Source organism: Nothobranchius furzeri, chromosome 13 (assembly GCF_043380555.1).
Source record: "Nothobranchius furzeri strain GRZ-AD chromosome 13, NfurGRZ-RIMD1, whole genome shotgun sequence".
In the NCBI taxonomy this organism is placed as follows: Eukaryota; Metazoa; Chordata; class Actinopteri; order Cyprinodontiformes; family Nothobranchiidae; genus Nothobranchius; species Nothobranchius furzeri.
In genome coordinates this window covers 64976048-64999414 of record NC_091753.1, presented here as the reverse complement: position 1 = coordinate 64999414, position 23367 = coordinate 64976048, and the positions used below count along the sequence as shown (strand labels likewise).

The 23367-nt window shown below is 47.9% G+C and overlaps 1 protein-coding gene across 1 annotated transcript; it reads right to left on the bottom strand.

Moving 5' to 3' along the window:
• Positions 1-170: 170 nt before the first annotated feature.
• fbxo46 (F-box protein 46) lies at positions 171-20173 on the bottom strand. The gene is made up of 3 exons (XM_015975389.3): positions 19785-20173; positions 3550-4148; positions 171-3476 (listed from the first exon to the last, which is right to left on the bottom strand). The coding sequence occupies exons 2-3, from the start codon at positions 4027-4029 to the stop codon at positions 1677-1679; spliced, it is 2280 nt and encodes a 759-aa protein (XP_015830875.3). The 5' UTR covers positions 4030-4148; positions 19785-20173; the 3' UTR covers positions 171-1676.
• Between the last annotated feature and the right edge of the window lie 3194 nt (positions 20174-23367).

The window sequence follows — 23367 nt, the reverse complement described above, 5'->3', positions numbered from 1 at the left end:
CTGAAACCGTTATTAAATTGTTCCAACTGCAGATTTATTCATTTTTAAGAGTTGTGAAAAGATGAGAAATTGAGTTTAAACTGGTCAAATTGGTTTAAAGTTGTTCAAACATGGAGGTAGAGCTGCTACTTCCTACTGTTACTGGATCAGTCACCACACAGACCAGGAAGTCATTAAAATTTCCAGTTTTAATAATGTCTTCTGTTTTTATTTAAGCATGTATTTCCCATTACACATCTGCAACCTACAGAGCTCTCCCATGACTGCCCAACTGTCTTCTCTACATGCAGTTTCATCATCAGTTCTTCAATGTTCCATCCATCAGCTTGAGGAGGTGGGGTGGGGGTGTCTTGGAGTTTTAAAGCAAGGAATAGGGGGTGGGGGTCCCCCTACCTCTGAAGCCAGAGCCATCACCAGGCATTGCAAACTCACTTGACATTTTGAATGGACCCAGTAGAGCTAAGGAGTGTAGCATTTGAAAACAAGCCCCTAACAGGTTCCTGTGCAACTCTCAATACTTAAGATCTGTGAGGTATCCAACGCCTCGGACTCCTGCAGGGTGGGTAAGAAGAGGTAGGGAGCTTTTAAGGCTGGAAGCTGGTGTGGTTTGTTGGTAGCGGTAGATGTTCTCACCCACTTCAAAGCATGGAGAACAGCTTTGGGCAAACGCTGCCTGCTGCTGCGTGAAGGACGACGGTGGAGGGAGGAGAAAGTGTTGGGTTAAAACAATGATGGAGCATTAAAAAATACATCTTTACCAGTTCAGTAGGCGACAGACTGAAACAAGAGAACACAGTCCTCAAGATTAAAACCAAACAGCAAACATTCTGACAACCAAATAAAAACAAAAACAATGGAAAACAAGCAAATCAAACCATACAAAGTGACATCAAGTTTCTCCCATTAAAACCATCTCTCATAAGTCTCTGTAAACCAGAAGGTAGTCTGTGGCTGGTCAGCAAGGTTAGGGTCCACTCACACACGGACAGCCCGTTTCAGAATAATCAGTGATAAGCAACGATTTCAGCAGCATCATCAGGGGACTGACAACTTTACAGCACATTCAGAAAAGAACACACGGTGCAGGACAGGTACAGATGGCATCTTGTACGATGAAGAAAAATAAAATCAAGCTTGCTTTATACAATCACATTTCTGTAGCTAAACATTCCACCACTGAACTGGGCTCTAGACAGCACCACAGTACAGCCAATGTGGTGGTCAGGCATGGGGACAACATAAAACACACGTGTTGAGACCGGTAAGCAGGCTTTACATTTCTATACGTCACTTTATGAATGCTAATCTCAATCCAAACACTGCAACGTGTCCACATGAACCTACTGTAATATCCACGTGCGTACGTGCACAGAAAGCTGCAGGAGAGGACCCCAACCCAACTAACTGTAGCCACACAGAATGGGACAGATTCCAGAGGACCTGGAAAGAAAAAAGGCAAGGAGTGCGAAACGTCTCTTCCTTCTTAGCATCTCAGCACCCCTTCGCTGAGGGTTAGTATGAGAAAGAAGAGTAGAAGGAAACAAGTCCTGGAGAGCCGACTCCACCTTCAACTTCTCTCTCGTCCCCTGTTCAAGGGACGAGAGAGGGAGGGAGGGAGGGAGGGAGGAAGTCTGCTTTATGAGATGAGTTGCATCTATGTGGCGGACTTGTCCTCTCTACCTAGCCTCCTCCCTCTTCGTGCGGATGGACTGACAGCCATCAGCAGGATGCTGGACCCAGTTATTGTCGTGGAGTCCAACACGACAGCCTGGGGTGTCTTTGTCTGTACGCCGGCAGCACATCCAGTAGGAGCGTCCATAAGGCAGGTCGTGGTGGTAAGGTTTGGGGTGCCAACGGCACAAAGACACATCCCCGCGCTCATACTGGCGCTTACATTGTTTGCAGGGGTCGTCCCTGTAGAGAGGGTCTTGGTTCCAGCGTGAATCCACAGCACGCACCCCATACGTTTCAATCAACGCCTTGAAGTAGTGACACGTGCACTTAAGGGCTGCCAGGGAGCGCGTTGGCAGGTAGCTGAAGATGTTGACCATGATGTGGTCAGGAAGCAATAGCATGTACTGTCGGGGCTCGAGGAGTCGCTGAATCTGGAAGCGGATCTCCAGGAAGTCATGGGACACGTGGCGGTAGAGACGACAGAGCGAAGGGTCTGAGCAGTCCTCCCCAACACTAGGAGAGTCTGGTCGTGTTGCCCGCTCTCCTGGGCCCACCGTCACCCCTGACCCCGGACTGTTATTGTTGGCACAGTCCAAAGAGCACATTCCTGAACCACTGCCAGGGGTCTTTGCTTTTCCATCCTCCTCTGGCCCCCTAGGGGACTGAAGGAAAAAGAGCTGTCCGGGAGGTGGATCATCTGATGAGGCGTCAGTTGAGCTCCCAATACCTCCACCTCCTCCACCCCCAGGCATTGCAAAACATACAGTCTCCTCCTGCACATTCTCTGTGCTGTCCTTGCCATAAAACACACACTGGTCCACAGCACCGGTCACTACCACCTCCACATGAAAACCGGTCACTCGTTCCCTACCCACACCCTTTTTCTCCCCTGAAGACAGCTCTTGGGTTGGGTCCGGGCTGCCGCAAGTCGCCCTGTCTTGGTGAACAAGGTCTCCATCTGGTTTGGGGGCAGATGTTGTGGCAGCAAGCAGCAAACTACTAGGATCTCTTGATGAAGGACTGATGAGCTGGTACAGATCACAGGTGATTTTCTCTTTGGCCCGGGCTGCTGCCTGATTACTCCCACCACCACAACTCATAAACATACAGCGAGACCGGCCAGCTGGTTCCAGCTGAGCACGTGGGTCCAGGTTTGACACTCTGAAAGCAATCCTAACCTCACCGTGACTGTGACTGGATGATGGAGGTGGTGTTACAGTGTCTCCTCTCCTACTTTCCCTCTCTCTGTCCTGATTAGAAGCATGTAGTCCAGAACCAGGACCTAGATGGAGCCGATTCTCCAGGTTTTGGGACTCAAAGTGCGCAATAGCCTGCGCTACCCTCAAGGACTCCTGCTGCTCCTCGAACTCCTGGTCTGTTTGGATCAGAGACGATGGCTTCTCTGCTGCTTTAGAGGGCTGTCCATTTGAACTGTTCGACACAAACACCATAGGAGAGGGGTCTGACGCTGTGCCTCGGAGCAGAACGCGCTGGCTGGAGGTAAGGCCCTGGCTATGAGTGATAGCACTGGGTTGGTGGATGTTGTGCTGTTGCTGCTGGTTCCCATGAACAGCCACAATCCCCTGAAGGGCCATGGCGGTCCTCTGTTCAACCAAGGCAACCATTTCTGCCACTGAAAGCAAATCGGTTTCACTGACACCTCCTGGCTGTGGCTCATCAGGGCTAGGCAGTGCAATTGAGCTGTCATGGGTGAGAGCATGGGGGCGTGTTGGGGGGTCATAGGAGGAGCATCGTCTTCGTCTTTTGGCTTTACTGCAGTCTGTTGCCCAGTTGCCTTTAACCTGGAGAACACAGAAACAAATCTTTAAATAAAGTAAAGGAAGATGGTGGCATTTCTTCACGTTAGCTTCTCACCTTCATGGCACTTGGTCTGGGCTGGCCTGCTCCACTGAACTGGTGTGCAACAAAGAAGGCGATTTTCTCCTTGGTGTTACCTGGCTTTATAACATACCAGGTGTCTAACAGTACCCGCCCATCTTGCATCTGGGGCCCAGAATTTGGTGGTGAAGGAGAGGTTGTGGGAGGCTGAGGGGTCTGGCTCTGCGTCATGGAGCTGGTTTCAAGCTCAGGTTCAGGTGGAGTGTTCTCTGAGCCCACATCCTCCTCTCCTCCACTTCCCTCCTGCACACCAACTATCATTCCTACATCTCCACTTTCTCCTGCCACTCTTCTGGCACCTTGACCAAGCTCAGATTTGTAGACCGAGGTGGACCCTGCTCCACTGGTTCCTCCACTGCTGCCACTTGACCCTGGACTCCGACCTTTGTTCTGAGAGTAGGTGCCAAAAGGGCGTGGGCACCACAGCCGGATGTGGGAGAATGCGTCACGGTCCATCAGGATGAGGACCACCGTGGCATGTCTGCATCTACGCTGGCCAATAAATCCCAAGAGCGCTCATTGTTGGCTGGCTGTTCCAGCACCCAACCGACTGGCGGTGATACAAAACATAAAACCTGCACGAAGAGTAGAAGCAAAACCAGGATGTTAAAATTAGGTTCACATCAGTAAAGTCAAGTTCACCAGTGCTGGGGTCAATTTACTTGATCAATAACTAACTGAACAGTTGCCTTGAGGTCTTCACTCCGCTGTTAGCATCTAAACTCACAACCAGCAGCAGCAACATACCCTTATAGCAACCAATCACAAACGGCCTGCTTCAGACTGAGGCCAAACCTAATTAGCAGCAACATTTGCTTCTCCATGTCAAGACCATCTCTCCCACTTTGAGGCCTCTAAATCACATTAAAAGGGATTACATTTCAGGTCTGAGGTCTGTGGGCATCAGATGAAAGAGATGAGAGATGCAGAACCAAAGGGACGGTCGTTTTTGTGTCTCGGCTTTCAAACGGGACTATACTTAATAGGAGGCAATGTAGGGAGGAGCATGCAGGCGTATGCCGTACCTATTTTTAGTCAACGGCAGCAGGGGATTGGCTAGAAGTGAAATTGTTGCCATCCTCCACGTCCTTACCCCTTTCTCCCTGCTAAAGTGCATAAACTACAGAACCGGGAGGGGAAGTCTTTCATCCACCCAGCATGTTTTGTTTCTGTTGCTAGGTCAGCTGTAGGGAACGCCAGAACCCCCCCCCCCCCCCCACACACACACAAACCTAACAAAACTGGTGTCAAATGTTTGTGCAGCAAAACAAAATATTTTGCTGCTTTCATTAAAAAGATGTAGTGTTTCCCCTAGGAATTTTTCCAGCTGGGGGGGGGGGATTATGACACGTCTCACCTTTATGTTAATATTGTTTTATTTGATGCACTCCACTTTGAACTGCACCAATCCAGCAACTGCTGCATTTTATTAACTAGTATTAAAGGTGCATACACCAATATTTGCACAAGAATAATTTTTGATTTAAACACTCAGTGACACACACTGCAGGGGGGGGGGGTTGGTATTTAATTTTTCTTGGCGTGTGGAAAAACATCTCCTTCTGCTCCCCTTTATTTTGGTCCAAGATCATTACTGGGCTGGCCCTATTAAACACCTTCTACACCCCTGCTTAGTAGACTTAATGACGTATTTTTAAGCCAGTATAAAAATGACTGAAACACAAATTTACATATTTGGCATTACTGACCAATATCTTTGATTTAATTTATTTTTTAAGAACATCAAGATGCATTAGAACATTATAATAAAGTACATTTTTCTAGTGCAGAGAGGAGACAACCCATAGAAGCACTGATTTAATCTCATTTCAGAGAAAAATAGAACAGGTCAGATGCACCTAATAAATAAAATTACTAACATAAACTCAGGAATCTGTTTCTTTGCTTCATTGTTCTGGTGCTGAAAATATCAATAATGCGGATCAAAGGAGATACACAGATGAATGCACCTCTTATTTTTTTATTACACACATAGCAACTTCTGATCAATCCATATCAATTTCAGATTTAAAATAATGTATTGATGTAAACCACACCCACTAATGTCCAAATAATAAATATGGGTTGGGGCATAAAACAGACCCGCCATGTTCCCGGATCCTGAGGCATGCGGGAGCCACTGAGAGGGCGGTTAGGTCGCTCACTCTCTTGACTGATGCCAGTGCCAGCAGCAAGGCAGTTTTGAGTGACAGGAACTTGAGTGAGACCTGGTCCAAGAGTTCAAATGTGGCTTCAGATAAGCCGCGCAGAACCACCGTTAGGTCCCACTGGGGAAATAGCGGGCAGGACACAGGTCTGTTCCTTCTGACACCTTTTAGAAAACGTTTTGTGAGGGGATGATTGAAAACAGATCTATCTCCAAAACCCTAGTGACAGGATGAGATAGCTGCAGCATATGTTTTAATAGTGCTGAATGTGAGGCTCCTGTCCATCAGCATCTGCAGAAACGATAGGACATCCGCCAGCTGGCAGGAGAGCGCTTGAACATTTCGCTCTGTGCACCATTTCTGGAAAGCTGCCCATTTAGCAGCATAAGATGCAACGGTAGAGGGCGCCCGCGCACTCTGAATCGTGGCGACCGCATCATGTGGCAGCCCAGAAGCCTCTAAGCGTGATCGCTCAGCGGCCAGACCCACAGCCGTTGGCCTATTTCGGGAAGATGTTTGATTATCCCATCCGCCTGGAGTAGGGCGTCCGCCCTCCACGGAAGCCTCCACGTGGAGCCGGACACTAGCGCTTGCATGTCTGGAAACCATGACACGGACAAGCGCCTGGGAGCCACCAGAATCACCGAGAGCTGCTCCGACCGAACTCGGTCCAGGAGACGGGGAATCAGTGGGAGTGGCGGAAACGCATATAGGAGCGTTTGAGGCCAGGGCTGGTGTGAGAAGGCGTCCGCTCCGAGCAGGGGGTGGTCCCCGGGACTCAGGTAAAACCACAGGCGACACTGAGCATTTTCGCGAGCTGCGAACAGATCCACAGATGGTTCCACGAACCTGATCCAGATCTGTGATATCAGTGCGGGATGCAGACACCAGTCGGAGTCGCGGGGTCCCCCTCTCGACAGGATGTCTGCTGCTACATTAAGCACCCCCGGAATGTAGGTGGCTTTGATGGACAGCAGGTGGACATGTGCCCAACACAGTAAATCTGTGGCTACACGCAATAGTGGGAGGGATCAAACTCCCCCTTGGCGATTTATGTAGGCTGCCGCCACCTGGTTGTCTGTGTGAACTTCGACATGACGGCCCTGGAGAAGGGCAGCGAAGTGTCTGATCACATTCTTCACTGTCATAAGCTCCAACACATTTATGTGCTCGTGCGTGTGGGAGGGCCAGCGATCTGCCACCGTATGGGACAAGTACGTGACCCCCATCCCAACAGTGACGCATCCGTAAACACAGATATGTGTGACGTAGGACGTCTGATGGGGACCCCGTATGAGAGGATGCAGGGAGCTCTTCTCCCAGTTTATGGAAAACCCCAGGGTTGACAGATGCTCTGTTAACTTCCTGGTTTGCTCTGGCGCCTCGTCCTTGGACCGGGCGCATAGGAGCAGATCGTCCAGGTAAAATAAAACCCTCATTACCGCCATGTGCAGTGGCTGCAGTGCGGTCTCCAGACATTTGGGGAAGGTGCGCGGGGCTAGCGAGTAGCCGAAAGGGAGACGATTGAACTGGTATTGAACTCCCTTGAATGAAAAGCGCAGGAACTTCCGGTGCTTGGGAATTACTGGGATATGGAAGTATGCATCTTTCAGGTCTATTGACGTGAACCAATCCCCGGAGCGCACGTATTCCAGGACTTGCCTCATTGTTAACATGCGGAAATGCATCACTGCTATGGAGCAGTTGAACAGGGAAAGGTCGAAAATTGGTCTCATTCCTCCCGACTTCTTCGGTACTACGAAGTAGCGGGAGTAGAAGCCTGAGAGCTCTTGTCCGCGAGGGACTTGGGAAATTGCGTCCTTGGACAGAAGTTCCCGCAACTCCAGCTTCAGGGGCTGAGATTGTTCCTGTGACGTGAACGTCGTCTCCACGATCCCGTTGAAGGGAGAAGGAGCGGACTGAAAATGGAGTGTGTGACCGCAATGAATGGTCTCCGATATCCATTTGCTCATGAGACAAAGGCGGCGCCACTCGTGCGCGCGTTCCGACAGCGGACGCGTGTTCAAAGTCACATGAACAATGTCTGAGGACTGGGTTCGCGCCCTTACCGCCGTCGCTCGCACCAGAGAACTGGGAGCGACCCATGGAGGGCTGCGCTTGAAAGGGCGAGTGTGGAACAGCTGGAAGAGGCTCATCCGCACCGCGGAGCGTGGAGTCCAAGGATGAAGGACGAGTGGGAGCCGGTCCCGTGCACGGGGACAGCCAAGTGCCAGTGGATGGAGCCGCACACTGTGTCGCCGTGCGTGGTCGCGACAGCGCCATGACATCCCGTCCCACCCAACGTTGTGGGGGAAGCAGAATGAGTTGGGCCTGGCCGGAGGCTAGGGCCGGTGTGCAAATAGAGCGCACCCTTACAGCTGGCCATGTAATATGACTGACTGCGTGAACATGCAGATGTGCCGCAGTGCTTGGTGTGGGGAACATGTGTGAGGATTCAGCAGAGGACTGTAGGATTGTGCTCTCTAAGTGACGTTTTTTGGGTTTTATTTCAAAACCAACATAATTAACATTACAGTCATAAGCACCCCCCCCCCCCCAAGTCATTTTCGTGGTTGCTTTCGGCGAGGTTCCTGCGCCTGTGACTGCCAAGACTGTGTCTGCTGGCTCTTTCGGAACCATTGGCCGCCAACTCTCTGGTCCCACTGAGGTGGAGCTGAAGCGGGAGGCCGGCTCCGTGGGGCGAGCGGTGCAGCTGGGCGCCTGAAGTTTCCACCCCATTTGTCCCATCCTCTGGAGGAACGGCCGGAGTGCGAGGCTGACCGAGGGTGGACCAGGTCTCGCACCGCAGCTGACAGTTCAGCTGTCTTCTGAGCCCTCTCGATTACGCTCCTAAGATGGGGACCAAACAGAACGTCAGAGGTGATGGGGCCTTCCAGCATCTCCCTGTGTAGGTGTTCAGGAATGGAGGGCAGGGTCTTGAGCCACAGGGCCCGCTGAATAAGGGTCTGACAGGCAGCAGTGCGAGCAGAACCGGTGAGCACAGCAGCGCACAGCGAAATGGTTCTTGGCGCCAAACAGCACGGCCAAGTCCGGCTCCAGTGGAGGAACGGATGGCCAGCCTTGGTCGGAGAAGCCCTTGACCTTGGTAATGGGCGCATATGTGGAAACTGGCGCCTTGAGCTTGGCAGGCTCGGAGAAGGCGGCGGACCAGCAGCTCATAGCAGCGGGGAAGCGCGACCAGATGGGGTCTGGACAGCGCGTCTGTGTAGCCCCGAAAATTCCCGCCAAATCATCCACTTCAGGCGGAGTCGGTTCTGGCACGGCTAGCCCCTTGCGGACTGCAGCCGCGGAGATGATGGCGGGCAGCTCCTGGAGCAGTGCTCTTACTGCTGGCAGGGAGGAGCGAGAAGCCACTGGGGGCAGAAGGACCCGCTGAGCGAGACTCGTCGACCTCCGTGTTGTCCAGGAGGGAAGAAGGGCTATGGCAGCCAGCATCGTTGTACTCCTCACTATCGATGACGTCGTCCAGTCAGTTGAAGCCAGCCGGCTCCTGACCGACGTGGAAGAAGTCTAAGGCTTTGTCCAGCGAGTACGTGTCAGCCACCGGAAATTCCTCCTCGGCGGCGGGGGTGAAGTACTCGACCCGGCGGATTTTTTCAGCCACGGGCAGAGCGGCACAAAACGGGCACGAGGCCTGGGGGGTCAAGGCCAGGCCAGCGTGATGAGCCCAGAGACAGACCTCACACTTGGAGTGCAGGTCGCTACTGGAGATGGAGCCCGTCTGGCAGGCCGGGCAGGTCCTGCCATCGCTGGACATGGTCGGTGAGTCGAATGTTCTTGGATAATATTGCTCTTTAAAGGAAGCTCTTAAGGTTGGCTTGAAGAGATAACGAAGGCGAACAGTGGAGTCGCTCCACTTATATACCCACAAGGGGTGCCCACCATTGGTGGGCGTACATTTAAGCTCTTCATGATTGGCTGATGCTGAGATCATCCTTCCAATAGCAGCTAGCTTAACGGCTAAGACTAGATGAAATAGAACTTGAGCGGATCCCAGGAACAACCGCTAGAGCAGGCAGCTGGCCGTTCCCGTTTCCCGGGGCAGCCAGGCATGCAGGCCGGTGGCTCTGTTAGCTTCGCGTTAGCATATAGCTAATATCCCGCTGATTTCCATCAATGGAACAGGAGCTGATGTAAAAGGCACGGCGCTCAGCTACGATCATAGCAGTCTGATGTTCTGCTTGTATGTTAACAGTCTCTGTCCGAGACATTTGGAATCATAGGATCTCCAAGGAACGGCCAACCTTTGTTGCCTCTGATTGGCTGGAAGGGCTCTCCAATGATTGGACATTTCATGTAACTGTAAACCATCTTCCCTCGCTGCAGGGTTTTTATGTTTGCAGATCTTAAGAAGTTTTTTTTTAACTGTGAACTTATTGCTTTAACAGCCATTCTGTCCTGTTTATCAACATACCAAATACCTGTAAATCAAATGTGTACTTGTGATAAATACTGCTGCATTTATCTCACTGTTAGACTGACATCCATTTGCTTTTAAAGAGCAAATTGCAGGTTAAATTTTTTTCTAATTCACATAAAATGACGTCCAGAAAATACTATTTGAAAGACTTAATGTGGATATTTCGTTTAAAAATACTAGGGACGCACCAATCAGGTTTTTTGCTGCCGATCACAGATACCGATATCAAAGAATGCTGATCACCGATACTGATCACATGGATTGGCCAAAAATTTTCTACAACATTATAATGAGTGCTACAAACTTCAGCTTCACTGGCTGCCAGTCAACTTTAAACAGGATGGTGGGGACTTTCCATCCGCTTGTAGAGTTATGTCTTTCTTAGTTTTACCATCATATATTTTTCTGAGCGCCACTTGATCGTGAGACTGCTACCCGTTAGCTTTAGCATTAGCCAATCCGCATGTAGCTGCACTTTTGATCCCAAACTTTGGACCGGTTCTGCCTTTGCTGGTTCCTTTATTTTCCTCCACTGCATCCAGATTTCCACACCGTGCGCCAGTAAAAAGCATTTTTTCTTTCTGAAAAATCAGGCTGGGGCGGCACTAAATTAACTGGAGGCGGCCGCCACACAAATTTGACCTCTGCATGCCCCCTCGACATCTTACCCTCATCTTTGTTTAAAAGTGCTTTTCAGTCCATCGGTCCCAGCGTGCTCTCTATAATTAATGCTTATCTGGTCTCTGGTCAGGTCCCTACTTACTTTAAGAACGCTGTAATCCACCCGCTTCTTAAAAAACCGAGTCTCGACCCCTCTCTCCATAGCAGCTTCAGACCCATCTCTAAACTTCCGTTCATCTCCAAGATCTTGGAAAAGGTTGTGGCTAAACAACTCACAGCTGCTCTTGATGAACATAACATCTATGATAGCTTCCAGTCAGGTTTTCGTAGAGCTCATTCTACTGAAACAGCTCTTCTTAGGGTCTCTAATGACCTTCTGAAACAGCTCGTCACATTACTTGTCCGTGTGTGTGTGTGTGTGTGTGTCTGCTCTGTCTTCTCGATCCCCAGTGAGTCGTGGAGGATGGCTGCTTATACTGAGCCAGGATTCTCTGGAGGTTTCTTCCTGTTAAAAGAGAGTTTTCCTCTCCACTGTCGCTTTATGCTTGCTTGGTATGAGGATTGCTGTATAGTCACTGACACTAGTCAGTGACTTGATGCAATTTGCTGGGTTCCTTATATAGGAAACATTATTTCTGATTGGCTTAATGAACTGACCTGAATTGGAATGTTTATTATGTGAAGTGCCTTGAGACGACTCTTGTCGTGATTTGGCGCTTTATAAATAAACTTGAATTGAATTGAATTCTTAGGGTCTCTAATGACCTTCTGACCCACAGTGATGCAGGGGACTGTTCTGTTCTGGTCCTGCTGGACCTGACTGCAGCCTTTGACACTGTTGACCATCACCTGCTACTGGAGAGGCTGAGAGACTGGGTAGGCCTATCAGGATCTGCTCTGGAGTGGTTCTCCTCTTATCTCTCTGAGTGCTCCATTTCTGTGGCCGTCTCCAAGTTTAGGTCCTCCACCACCTCTCTTACCCATGGTGTCCCACAAGGTTCTGTGCTGGGGCCTCTGCTTTTCCTCCTCTATCTGCTTCCTCTTCAGCACATCCTGAGCTCCTTCAAGGGAATATCCTACCATCTTTATGCAGATGACATCCAGCTGTACATCTCCTTTAAGCCCCATGAGATGTCTAAGCTGCAGCTGTTACACACCTGCTTAGACTCTATCAAAACCTGGATGGTGGGAGCTTTCTTCAGCTGAATGAAGATAAGACTGAGATCCTCATCTGTGCCGCAGACAAGCTGGTTCCCAAAGTCAGAGACTCTCTTGGTCAGCTTGCTTCTCACACCAAACCTTCCGTCAGGAACCTTGGCGTGACCTTTGACCCAGCTCTCATCCTGGATTCTCATGTCAGTTCTCTTGTTCTCTCTTCCTTCTTCCATCTCAGGAACGTTGCTAAGCTGAGTCCCATTCTGTCCCGCTCTGAACTTGAGACAGTTATCCACACCTTCATCTCCTCACGCTTAGACTACTGTAACTCTCTTTTCACGTGTCTGAGCAGAACCTCCCTGAACCGTCTACAGGTGGTTCAGAACGCCTGTGCTCGGCTTCTGACCAAGTCCTCCAAACACACCCACATCACCCCACTTCTCCTCCAGCTTCACTGGCTGCCAGTCAACTTCAGGGTTCATTTCAAGATCCTGGTTCTGGTCTGTAGGGCCTTACATGGACAAGCACCATCTTACATTGGTGATCTTCTTAGTCCCTACACCCCCAGCAGGTCCCTGAGGTCCAGTGATCAAAGCCTACTGGTTGTGCAGCACCAGGCTAAAGACCAAAGGTGACAGATCATTTGCTGCTGTGGGCCCCAGACTCTGGACCTCTCTCCCCCTGAGCCTGAGATCAGTGGACTCAGTGGTCTCCTTTAAAAAGCAGCTGAAGACTCACTTGTTCAAGCTGGCTTTTGTATGACCTTCTTCACCTCTCTCTCTTTATTCTGCTCTCCCCACCTATTCCACCTTCCTCAGGATCCACTGATTTCCCTCTTTCCTATTCACTCTCTCTCTTTCTTAACATTTTATTTTTTAAATCGCAATAGCTTATTCTTGCTCATTTTAAATATATTTTAAACATTTTTGAAATGCTTTTTTATATTTTTACAATTTTTTTTTATTTTTTGTTTTTGTGAAGCGCCTCATGATTTTTATCTTGAGGCACTATAGAAATGATATTTTCTTCTTCTTGAACACAGGAAAAACCTGTAAATAATCTATGTCATTGTAAAAATGTTTTAAATGAGTTTCCATTATGTTTATATTTATATTTAACATTGATTTATGAGAGTCTCTAACTTGCAGTTTACTCTTAATGCATCTAACTTTAGGCTATCTTATGTATTCATAGGTTAAGGCTGTTTACAAGTTAGGACATCTCTCATCGTCTGTTTAATTGTGTACCATTTATTCTAAATTTAATCCCAAACTGATTAGGATTAAGAGTTTTTCACCAGTTTCTAATATACTAAAAGAGAAACAAACCTGCTGCACACAGCTAGGCAAAATAGGGCAGTTTTATTATATTTCACACTCAGGTAAGGCACACGTGTGTACTCTGCTGTAATAAGATAACCTCAATGCTTCAGAGCCAACAAGTCCAACAGTGTGATAAATGCAACAAGATTTATTATAAATTCACATTTTACATTTCAGTTTTATTATTATAGAGCAAAGTTCGCATTTTCTTTACAAACCCCCCTCAAAAGCTGTTCTGTTGGTGGCAGGACAGTCTGCACTTATCAAGGGAAGACGGGTTGCTGCTAAATGAAATAGACAATCGTAAGAGAACCCTTCTAGCCAATCAGAGGCAAGAAAGACATCCTACGATTCCAAATGACGCTCCCGGTCCATATTATACCTCCACATGTGACCAGCATGACTACTAGGGTTGGGCATCGTTTGATACAATTCCAATTCTGATTCCAATTCCTCGTATCGATTCCGATTCTTTCAAGACGTGACATGTTGTACATGAGCCAGCTAACCACAGGTCCTACTGGATGAAATAATCTTAACTTCAACATGAATTTTAACTCTATGAACAACAACATCACCTTCATTTAGACAAAAACATGTTTTGGAGACAAAAGAAAAAGACTTGCAGCACAACCAGTGTGTTTGTTTCTGACCACAACCAAAGTCTGGAAGCAGCCTCTGGGATGAGAGGCTAAATGTCTCCAACATATCCAGAAACGACCAGCTGTTTTCAGCTAAAGCAGTGGTTCCCAAACGTATTTAGCCGCGCACCCCCTTCTATGTCCCGACCATGTCGACGCACCCCTCCCCAGCCCCCACATCGGGGCATGGCTCACATATATATCAGATGTCAAGCTAAACAGACAGGGTTAAAAAAAATTCCCCATCACTTTCATTTTTTAAATAGTAATTAATAAACATTCGATACCATTACAATTTCCTTTGATTTAATTTTAAATAAATATTTAGAGTGCCCAGGTAGCACATAAACAATGCAATTTAACGGTTTTCTTAAAGTAGGAACGTTTAACCTGTGCGGCCAGAGCGCTCTCCTTCCTTCTGCTCTGCGTAAACCTGAGCTGATCACCTACTTGTGCGTAATCAAATGTCACTAGGGGACAAGATAAAGCCATGAGGTTCACTTTTACCTCAGACCGACTTATTGCTGTTTTATGGTGTGGCTGAATCTGCGATCTGCTGCCACGCGGACTGGAATAACAAATGCTGCAGTGGACTTGTGGTCAGGTTCATGAGGAGTCACTGGCTGGAGCGGACCCGACTCATCCCAGAAGCTAATATCTTAATTTGACCTTGAATGAAAAATAACCTCTTAAAAGTTTTTATCACGGTGGAGGCAGCGTTCATTTCTGCCTTCAGTCTGACAGCGGGCCGGAGTTAAAGCAGCGTGCGCGCTTATTGAATCTGTGTGTGTGTGTGTGTGTGCACGCGGCACAGCCGCTCCAGTCACCGCGTCTCGTTATCGGCGCTATTTAAACCAATGTTGTAAAATTCCTTCTGCCCAGCCCAGATGTGCTCACTTGTGCACCCGTGAGCCGTGGTTCCGCTGGAACGCGTCTGACCTCTGACAGACGCACTCTGAACTTCAGATCTTCAGCGCGCTGTCAATAGCCTGAATGGGAATCATTTCTTGATTTATTTTGTTACATCCACAATGTTCTGTGTGTGAGGTTTACAATGTCAGAACACCTGCATGAGACAGGTGTTAATTACAATCTGCCAGAATGACTCGCCACCTTCAGATTCCTCCAACACCGTTAAAAATGATCAAATACGGAACATATCGGCGTGCGCAGGCCAGAGCGCTGAAGCTCGGCGCATTGTTATTATGAAGCTAGGGCACATGTGGAGGACACACAAGCAAAATATACTTGTTTTCAATTACATTTATTGTGCCCACTTACTTTTTCTTTGGCCCACCCACAAATGAGTTTCTACGCTAATGGTGACATATGACAGACTTGTCTGAGCTCCGCAGCCATTACACTTTTCACCTCGCGCACCCCCTAGCGGCAGCTTGCGCATGCGCGCACCACACTCTGGGAATCCCTCAACTAAAACTCTCAGGATGATCACGTCCAGGATGACTGAGAACTACACCTCCATGCTGCAGCAGCGTTCAGTCAGGACAGGAACTTAAACGTAGCTGCTGTCAGTAACAATCTAACAGATTTAAACATTAAAACTCTCAACAGAAATAGTTCAGAAAGAAAATTAAAATATTTATTATTATTATCATTATTATTATTATTTATGGTGGCAGAAGCTGGTGTGGTCCACCACAGAGAAGCTGCTCTAGCATGATGAGTTTAATTATTCTACAGGTTATTGTTCAGCCTTCTGACACACACACACACACACACACACACACACACACACGTGTTGGTGAGCGGCTGCGTCTGACTGCTGACGCTCCGTGTGTGTTTTTATTTCTGCAGTGAGACAAACTCACCTCACACCGTCCAGAGTTTGTTCTTTAAAGCTTCTATTAAATCCACCGTGTTGACGTATTTAACACGTTTCCTCTACGCTGCAGGAGTTAAAGTTTACGTCACGGAGTAAAAGTTCTGGAGACCCGTTTATTTATGTCTGGGGTGAGGGAGGGGGGGGGGGGGGCTCCTGCTGCACACAGACAGCTGGTGTGATCAGCTCTGAAAAGCATTGATCACAATTTGCAGATTACGTTTATTTTTCACGGAGATCAGCCGCAGAGTCCTCTTCCGTCGGCATTCTAGGAATCAAAACTATGAATATAAATAAAAAAACTGAACGATTCCGGGAAAAACTAACAGTAGGAAACGGTTCGATGCTTGATGCCCAAGCTTAATGACCACAGCCTCGCCCAGAAGCCAGTCAGCCCTGCAGGTGGGCTACGCTGGAGCCCTTCTTCGATTAACCAAGTTAGCTCGTAGTTACACTGGTTCATTTGTTCCAACCCTGTTCCAAACATAACAGCATCATAACACGTTATGTTACATGTAACGTTTCAGCCCAAAACCGTAATTATATCTACATCTTCAGGTTAAAACTCTGCTCCACCCTGATTTAGAATCAGCCACAGCAGAGGACTGAGCTGTACGACGCGACGCTGTCTGTGCCCTACTACATGGCTGCACTAACCTGAACTCCAGCAGTCAGCCACTCACCTGCAGATATGTCAGGTTACGCTAGCCACCTTAAAAAAAACAGCTGTGCTGTCAATCACTACCTCAGTAACACGCTCTCCATCCATCAGGCAACGCCTCCTGTTCTAACAGGAAGTGTGGGTGGAACAAGTCTCCACCAATGGTGCGACTCACACTTTAATGTTTGCATGAACCACTTTTACATTTTGCATTTACAGCTTGCCACTGATTGCTGTGAGACCGAGTTGGGGGGTGGGGGGGTGCAGCTGTGGTTGGGACAATTATTACATTAACTGATGGACCTGTAAATAAATAGTTCATAAATAAGGTAGAAATAAGTTCCTCACGCTGATAACTAATAACTAATCTCTCTGAGGACACGGTGCTAGTGCACTCTCCTACAGCACCTTGACACGACTAAATAAATGTTATGCAACATTTTGTGATCATCAATTTATTTGCATTTATTTGTTATAAATGCCACTGTATAATTCTTGCTGTCAGTATTAGCAAGGTATTGGTATTTGGGTCTGTACTGGTTAGACTTAAATGAGTTAAACCAAGGTCTATAGCCCTTGGGTCATAGACTATGAGCTGTAAGTATATTGGTCTTTTTATACTGGGAATCAGGAGTTATTTTAGTGATCATCTTGTTTCTTATTCATTTTTGTCCTGATTGTGCCCTGAGCAATTTTATGACTGAATAAAAACAAATAAAATCAACATTAATTGAAAAATCGTCTAAAATATTCGAGATCTCAATTTCAGTCACCATAATCGTGATTATTATTTTTGCCATAATCGAGCAGCCCTATGCGAGACCAGTCCGGTTTACCGTTCAGGTGAACACTCAGGTATTTGTAGGACTCCACACTCTCGATGTCCGTTCCCTGGATGCTCACCGGCAAAGCAACAGCAGGCTGATGTCTTCAAAGATCCACCACCATCGCATTTGGTTTCCTGTGTTTAATCAGGAGGTGGTTTTGCTCCACAAAGCTCTGTGTCAGTCCTCTGTATTTGGCATCATCATCCTCTGTGATCAGTTGGACAACTGCGGAGTGGTCTGAAAACTTCTGCAGAACACAGCTGTTCCTGTTGAATCTGAAGTCTGAAGTGTAGATGGAGAAAAGAAAGGGCTTCGTCCTCTGGGGAACACCCACACTGCAGGTCAGCTGGTCAAACAGTCCCAGGCTCTCACAATGTGGGGCCGGTTTGGGATATAACTTATGGGTCATTCCCATCTGTACGGGGTCGGCCCGGGCCGGGAAGCCCCGGTCGGCCCCAGCCTGGCCCGGTTGATTCCACACATCCTTGCCTTAAGCCCATGTGGGCTGATTCTACCCACCAATCAGAGGCTTGCTCTAATGGAAGGTGTGAATTTGCTGTCAGCAGTGGGTGTGTTGGCCCTGGTCGGCCTGAAGCAGACCCCCTCGAGAAGAGGACTGAGAATGAGCCTTGGGCCTAGTCCACACGTAGCTGGGGTTTTTTAAAAACGAATACCCGCCCCTTCAAAAACTTGCATCCACACCACCGCGTTTTAAAAACAAACTCTGTCCACACGCACCCGGATAAATACGTTGTTAAGGACATGCCAGACCTGTAGGCGGCAGTACTTCCCCCGTTCTTAACCTCGTCCTTCGTCTGTGGTCTTCCGCAAGCAGCAGTAATTCCGCTTGCAAAAACAAACAAGCAAAAAGCGCGTGGACGATTGATAAAGCGAGCGCAGCTCTGAGGGCATCCATGCTGTCGGCTAGTGTAAACACAGGTCGCACACATGATGTCAGCATTTTTTTGTCGCGGAAAGTGACGTTGCGGACCTTAAAACTCCGGTTTTGTCCGTCCACACGCAGACACCCAAAACGGAGAAAACGCAGATCTTCACTTTGGCCGGAGTTTTTAAAAAGATACGTTTTCGTGTGAAAAAACTCCGTTTTCGTGTGGATGACAGGCCAAAACGTAGAAAAATATCTATGTTTTGGCAGATCCCCGGCTACGTGTGGACAGGGCCTTGGTTGGCCCGGAAAAATACCAGGCCACCCAGATATGTAAACAACCTACGCTACCCGGGCCGACCCGGTACAGATGGGAATGGCCCATTAGAATCCACTCTGCCAGATCCACCACACCCCTCTCCAGTTTAGCTTTCAGAACTGTATATTGTTGGGTTTTGTGGAAAAGGGGGAGTTATACATTCATTTCTAAGGTTGGGATTTTAAATGTTTGATGCTTGTGTGGAGCTTTACAAAATGAAAACATGTCTGCTCACTTGAATCTTCTGGCTCTCCGGCACTGTAGCCAGAAGCCAATCAAGTGCTCAGCAGAAAGATCACACACGTATGCACCAACATCTTTACCTGGTTATCTCTCTGCACGTCTCAAGTCTTTGCTGCAACCAAAGTGCCGTGTGCATTACAGTGGGAGTCCACTCAGGCACATTTCATGTGAGCCCGGCCTGCACGCTGTATCTTACTGCATGCATGAGCATCGGCATGTTTGTCCAACAACATCGTTAAGTTACTGTGATGCAATCTTTGATAAGACAGTCAGGCCAGCACAGAGCTCTGTTCTATTGAACACCTGAAAGGTGGGCCCAGTCATGCATCGTCTGATTCAATTAGTCTTACTGTTGCTATTATACACTTGAAATGTTACAGGTGAGCTACAGCCACACAAGCTGACTTATACACATACATACACTACCACTATACTGCAGTTAGGTCTCCCTGTGTGTAGGGTCATCGCTCATTACGGACCTCACCATCCGTGTTTTTGACTTCTCTTAACAGTGAAAGTGTTAAATGTTTTAATTTGTTAAAAACCAGAACAACTTGTGCTCAAACCACAGCGATGCTTTACCAGGTGTTGGGTTAAATAGGAACGGTGGATGAAAGAGCCTCGTAGGTGAACCCGTCAGCGGGACAGAATCGTTCGGGTCAAAATGAAGGCCTACAGGTTTCTCAACCATTACCTTTCGGACAGCGTTTTCCTCACCAAACCACGAGCTAAAACCAGCTCTCAGGTCCCAACTAAAGCGTGAAAAGCCTAAACATAAACTCTAAAAACTAAGTCGGTATTTTAAACGATCCTATTTATAACTGAACGTCTCAAGCCACTAGCTAGTGAAGCAGTTAGCTTACCTAGCCTGGTAGCTCCTAACGTTTAACACAAACTGGTGACCTCGGGTTTTATTGGACAGAGCGGCTCCTCTAAACTTTTCCCTTCATTGTGTTATATTGTTTATTGTTTACAGAGTAAACAGGTTGTTCCTCCTGAGCTAACGAGGTGGCTAATTCGGGAGCACAACTGAACATGAGAGCTTGGACTTTCTTAAATACTTACATTTTAAATAAGTATAAAATACCTTAGTGACGTTATTCTCTTTCGACAACTCCGCTGGTCGGTGCCAGGTGTCTCTGGGCTGAAACCGAACCTGGGGAAGCGCAGGTGTTCCGAGTCCACGTAGCTCAGATAGCTCACTTAGCTCTGGCCTACAGCTACTTCTGTTATCCACCTGGTTCTGGTCGCGAACGCAGATGGTGAGCTTGTCAGTTCCCCCAACACGCTCCCGCTGATTGAACGAACACCCAGCGAGGACTCGGTCCAACCGCGCTGCCGCTATCTCTTCAGAAGGGGCACCAGCTTTGACAGCGTGTGCTCAGGTATACCAAAATCATCTGTGTCAAAACGGCGAGAAGAGGAAGGCCATCTTGTTGACAAGCAGCTGCAAAGGCTCGCAGCCAATAGCAGCTCAGAGTCGGTGGTATGCCCATATATGGAGTTCGCTCAGCTCCCTCCCTCTGCGGTCCCCTCCCTGGCTCACCCACAGCCAAAGGTCAACGTGTCAAGCACAGGTGATAAAACCACGGATAAAACCCACCAACGCTCACAGCCAGGCAGCAGCTCATCATTCCACCGCACCAGCTACTTTTCTTCTGTTGCGTGACACCTCCTCTCCGTGGTAACAGAGGCAGGAGCGTACAATTGATCAAAGTTCCCTTTATACTGTGTTGTTACAGTTGTACTTTATATTACCCCCTAAATCTCTACAGCTAGGAATGTTTTTAGTTAGCACATTTTACCTGGCTTGTGAGTCATGATTTGAGTTGAGAGTGAGAAATAAACAAAATGTTATTTTACACAATGATTTCAAAACTTAGGTCACACTGATTGGTTTTATATTTCACTTTGGAACGCCTGATCAAACACGAGGTATGAATGTGCATCTGGGGAATTAACAACCCAGTTAGACACCCGGGCAGAACCTCAAAACATGAAAAACAGTCCTGGTGGATTGGTTTATGCTGCATCCCACAGTATCCCACAAAATGAAAACGAATTGGACCCAATCCCAAAACTCGCCCTGCGGTCTTCGGCAAAGTGCGCTTGGAGAAAGTATGCAGTGAAGCTCCGAGTGCTTAGTACACAAGTGTGCAAATAATAGCCAATTTGAGACAGGGAGCTTTGTGTCATCGATCATAACGCATGCCAGAATGCTGGTCGCAGTGGTACTTTGTTCAAAAACCTTTATTAAAAAATTTCAAACAAACAACCAGTTACTTGAAATAAGCTTAAATTCATTGCTGCTTTGTCCAAAACATGCAGAGCATCAACTAATTGTCCATATATACATATTCTCATTTAAAATACATATTCTCAGAAAAGGAACTTGAGCCTTTTCTTCTGCAGCAATGGCTTTTGGGTAATACCTCTCAGACCAAGGGTGCAAAAGGGGAGTTTTTGAGAATCAGGACACCCTATGCACTCGTACCCCTGGTTGGTATCACGCAGCTGCAGAGTGCAAGGGTGGGAGTGCGAGTATTGAGATTGGGCCAGTATCGGGGAAACTCTACCAAGTTTTTGACCGTCAGGAACCTCAGTAATATGTGGAAGATCTACCCACAGCTTGGCTCCTCCCCCGGGGCTGGTCACCAGTTAGGCTCCTCCTCTTGATGCTGGTCACCAGGCAGGCTCCTTTTCACACTGGTCACCAGTTGCTAGTGATGACACTTCTTTCCTCCACCAGGAGTCGCTGCAGATCAACCAGCTCAATGGTGTTGGTCACTCCCCCACATACAGAATGACCCAGCTGAACTTCCAAGTCACAAGCTGTCCTCCACTCTCCCAAGCTACTTTGATGATGGAGATAGTTCCCAGACCCTGGAGATATGGGATCACCATGACCATCCAGAATCTCCTCCTGATAGCTAACCACATAAAGATTTCCTTCATTGATGAAAAATGATGTTTTGTCTGGGAGAAAACCGGAGATAAGAAGGCTGACATCAGATAATGCTGCCATCAGTGATAAGTGACCTTATCCTGAGGAAACAAACCTGCCATGTTGATGCATGAAGCACACACTCATAAAAATTACAGGACCCATGCACATAAGAGCCATCACTCAGGAGCAAGGCCGGATTAACCATATGGGCAACTGGGCAATTGCCCAGGGGTCCATGAACTCTAAAGGGCCCAGGGCAGCAAGGGCACGAGCAAAGTACTGTATCTGTAATCTCCCGCTTTCTATTAAACTAGGGTGACCATTCGTCCTGTTTTCCCCGGACATGTCCACTTTTCACTCTCTATCCGGGGCGTCCGGGGGGGTTCTTTTGAGCGGAGAGCACAGAGAGCGGCAGAGCTCTGGTCGTTGGTGAGCTCCAGGCAGCTGCGTCCAGCGCACGGTCCATTCTCAAAGTGGCACAACCAAAAAACTATAATTAACTCTATCGTTCGTGTCCGCTCATGTTCTCTACTTTCTGTCTTATTTGTGCCGGAAGCGCTTTGCTACTGCGGAGCTCATCACCTGTGCTGCGGCGATTTCACCTCACTGACGCAGCATCGAAACGCGCTCTCCGCTTTGCGGTCAGGAGATCCCTTTGAGCTGCTCAAAAGTAACTGATGAGGTGAAAAAGTAAGAATCCAGAATACATTTTCTGGAGAGTTTTTGTTTTTCCAGCGGGGACCCATGGTCCGGAAGTAGATGGGCGTGACTTAGGCTCCCTATTCAATTCAAGTTTATTTATATAGCGCCGAATCACGACGAGTCGTCTCAGGGCACTTCACCCTACAAGGTGTGCTCTGACCAAATGGTGTTATTTAGAATTAGGGATATTTAAACTATCCGACATAATTCGCTGTAAATTGAACACATTCCATTCGGTACAGCTGAAATGTCTGTTTTGACCACAGACTGTTAAAATACCTTTTTTGTTTTCAACTTTTACAGGTAGCTGTAAAAACCTGCAAAACCGAATACCAGAAAACCTTAACCCTGATTGGATAGGTCTTCTAATTGGTGACCGCCTTTTCTGATGGTGATTGGACAGATTTTGCTGTCACTCGTAATTCTGCACTCCTGTTGACTGGACATCTCATGGATAGGTATATAAACACTCATGGACGTCATTTTCACTTTAGAAGTCGGGGGGACACGGGGTGGGTGGGTGGGGGGGGGGGGGGTTGTATCTTTACAGTATGTTCTAATGGGAAACAGGCTTCAACACAAACGGTTGTTTTCCGCTTGGTCCTAGAGCTCAACCAGTGTCAATTTAATATAGTGTAATATTGTTTTGGGATGGTAAAAAGTGCAGGGGTCAAAACTTCACTTTCGAAAAAGTGGGGGGGACATGTCCCCCCTGTCCCCCCCCCCCAAAATTACGTCCATGTAAGCACTAGATGGCGAAAGCGGGAGTCGACTTGGGCCAGGCTGATTGGTTGAGCTCTTGTTGGTGCTGTCGAGGCTGACAGCTGGTTTTGTATGGATAAAGTTCTCTTTTCATTTGCTGTATGAGAACTTGGTTTGAGTGTGGCAGATTGCGAGGTTGTGGTAGTATTATTCGTTTGTTTTTTGGGTGGGAAGGGGGAAGTTGTGGGAGCGCCTGCCGACGGCCTGTATAGGCCCAGTAATACGGTGTGTCCTTGCATCGGTCCTCTTTTCTTCCTGG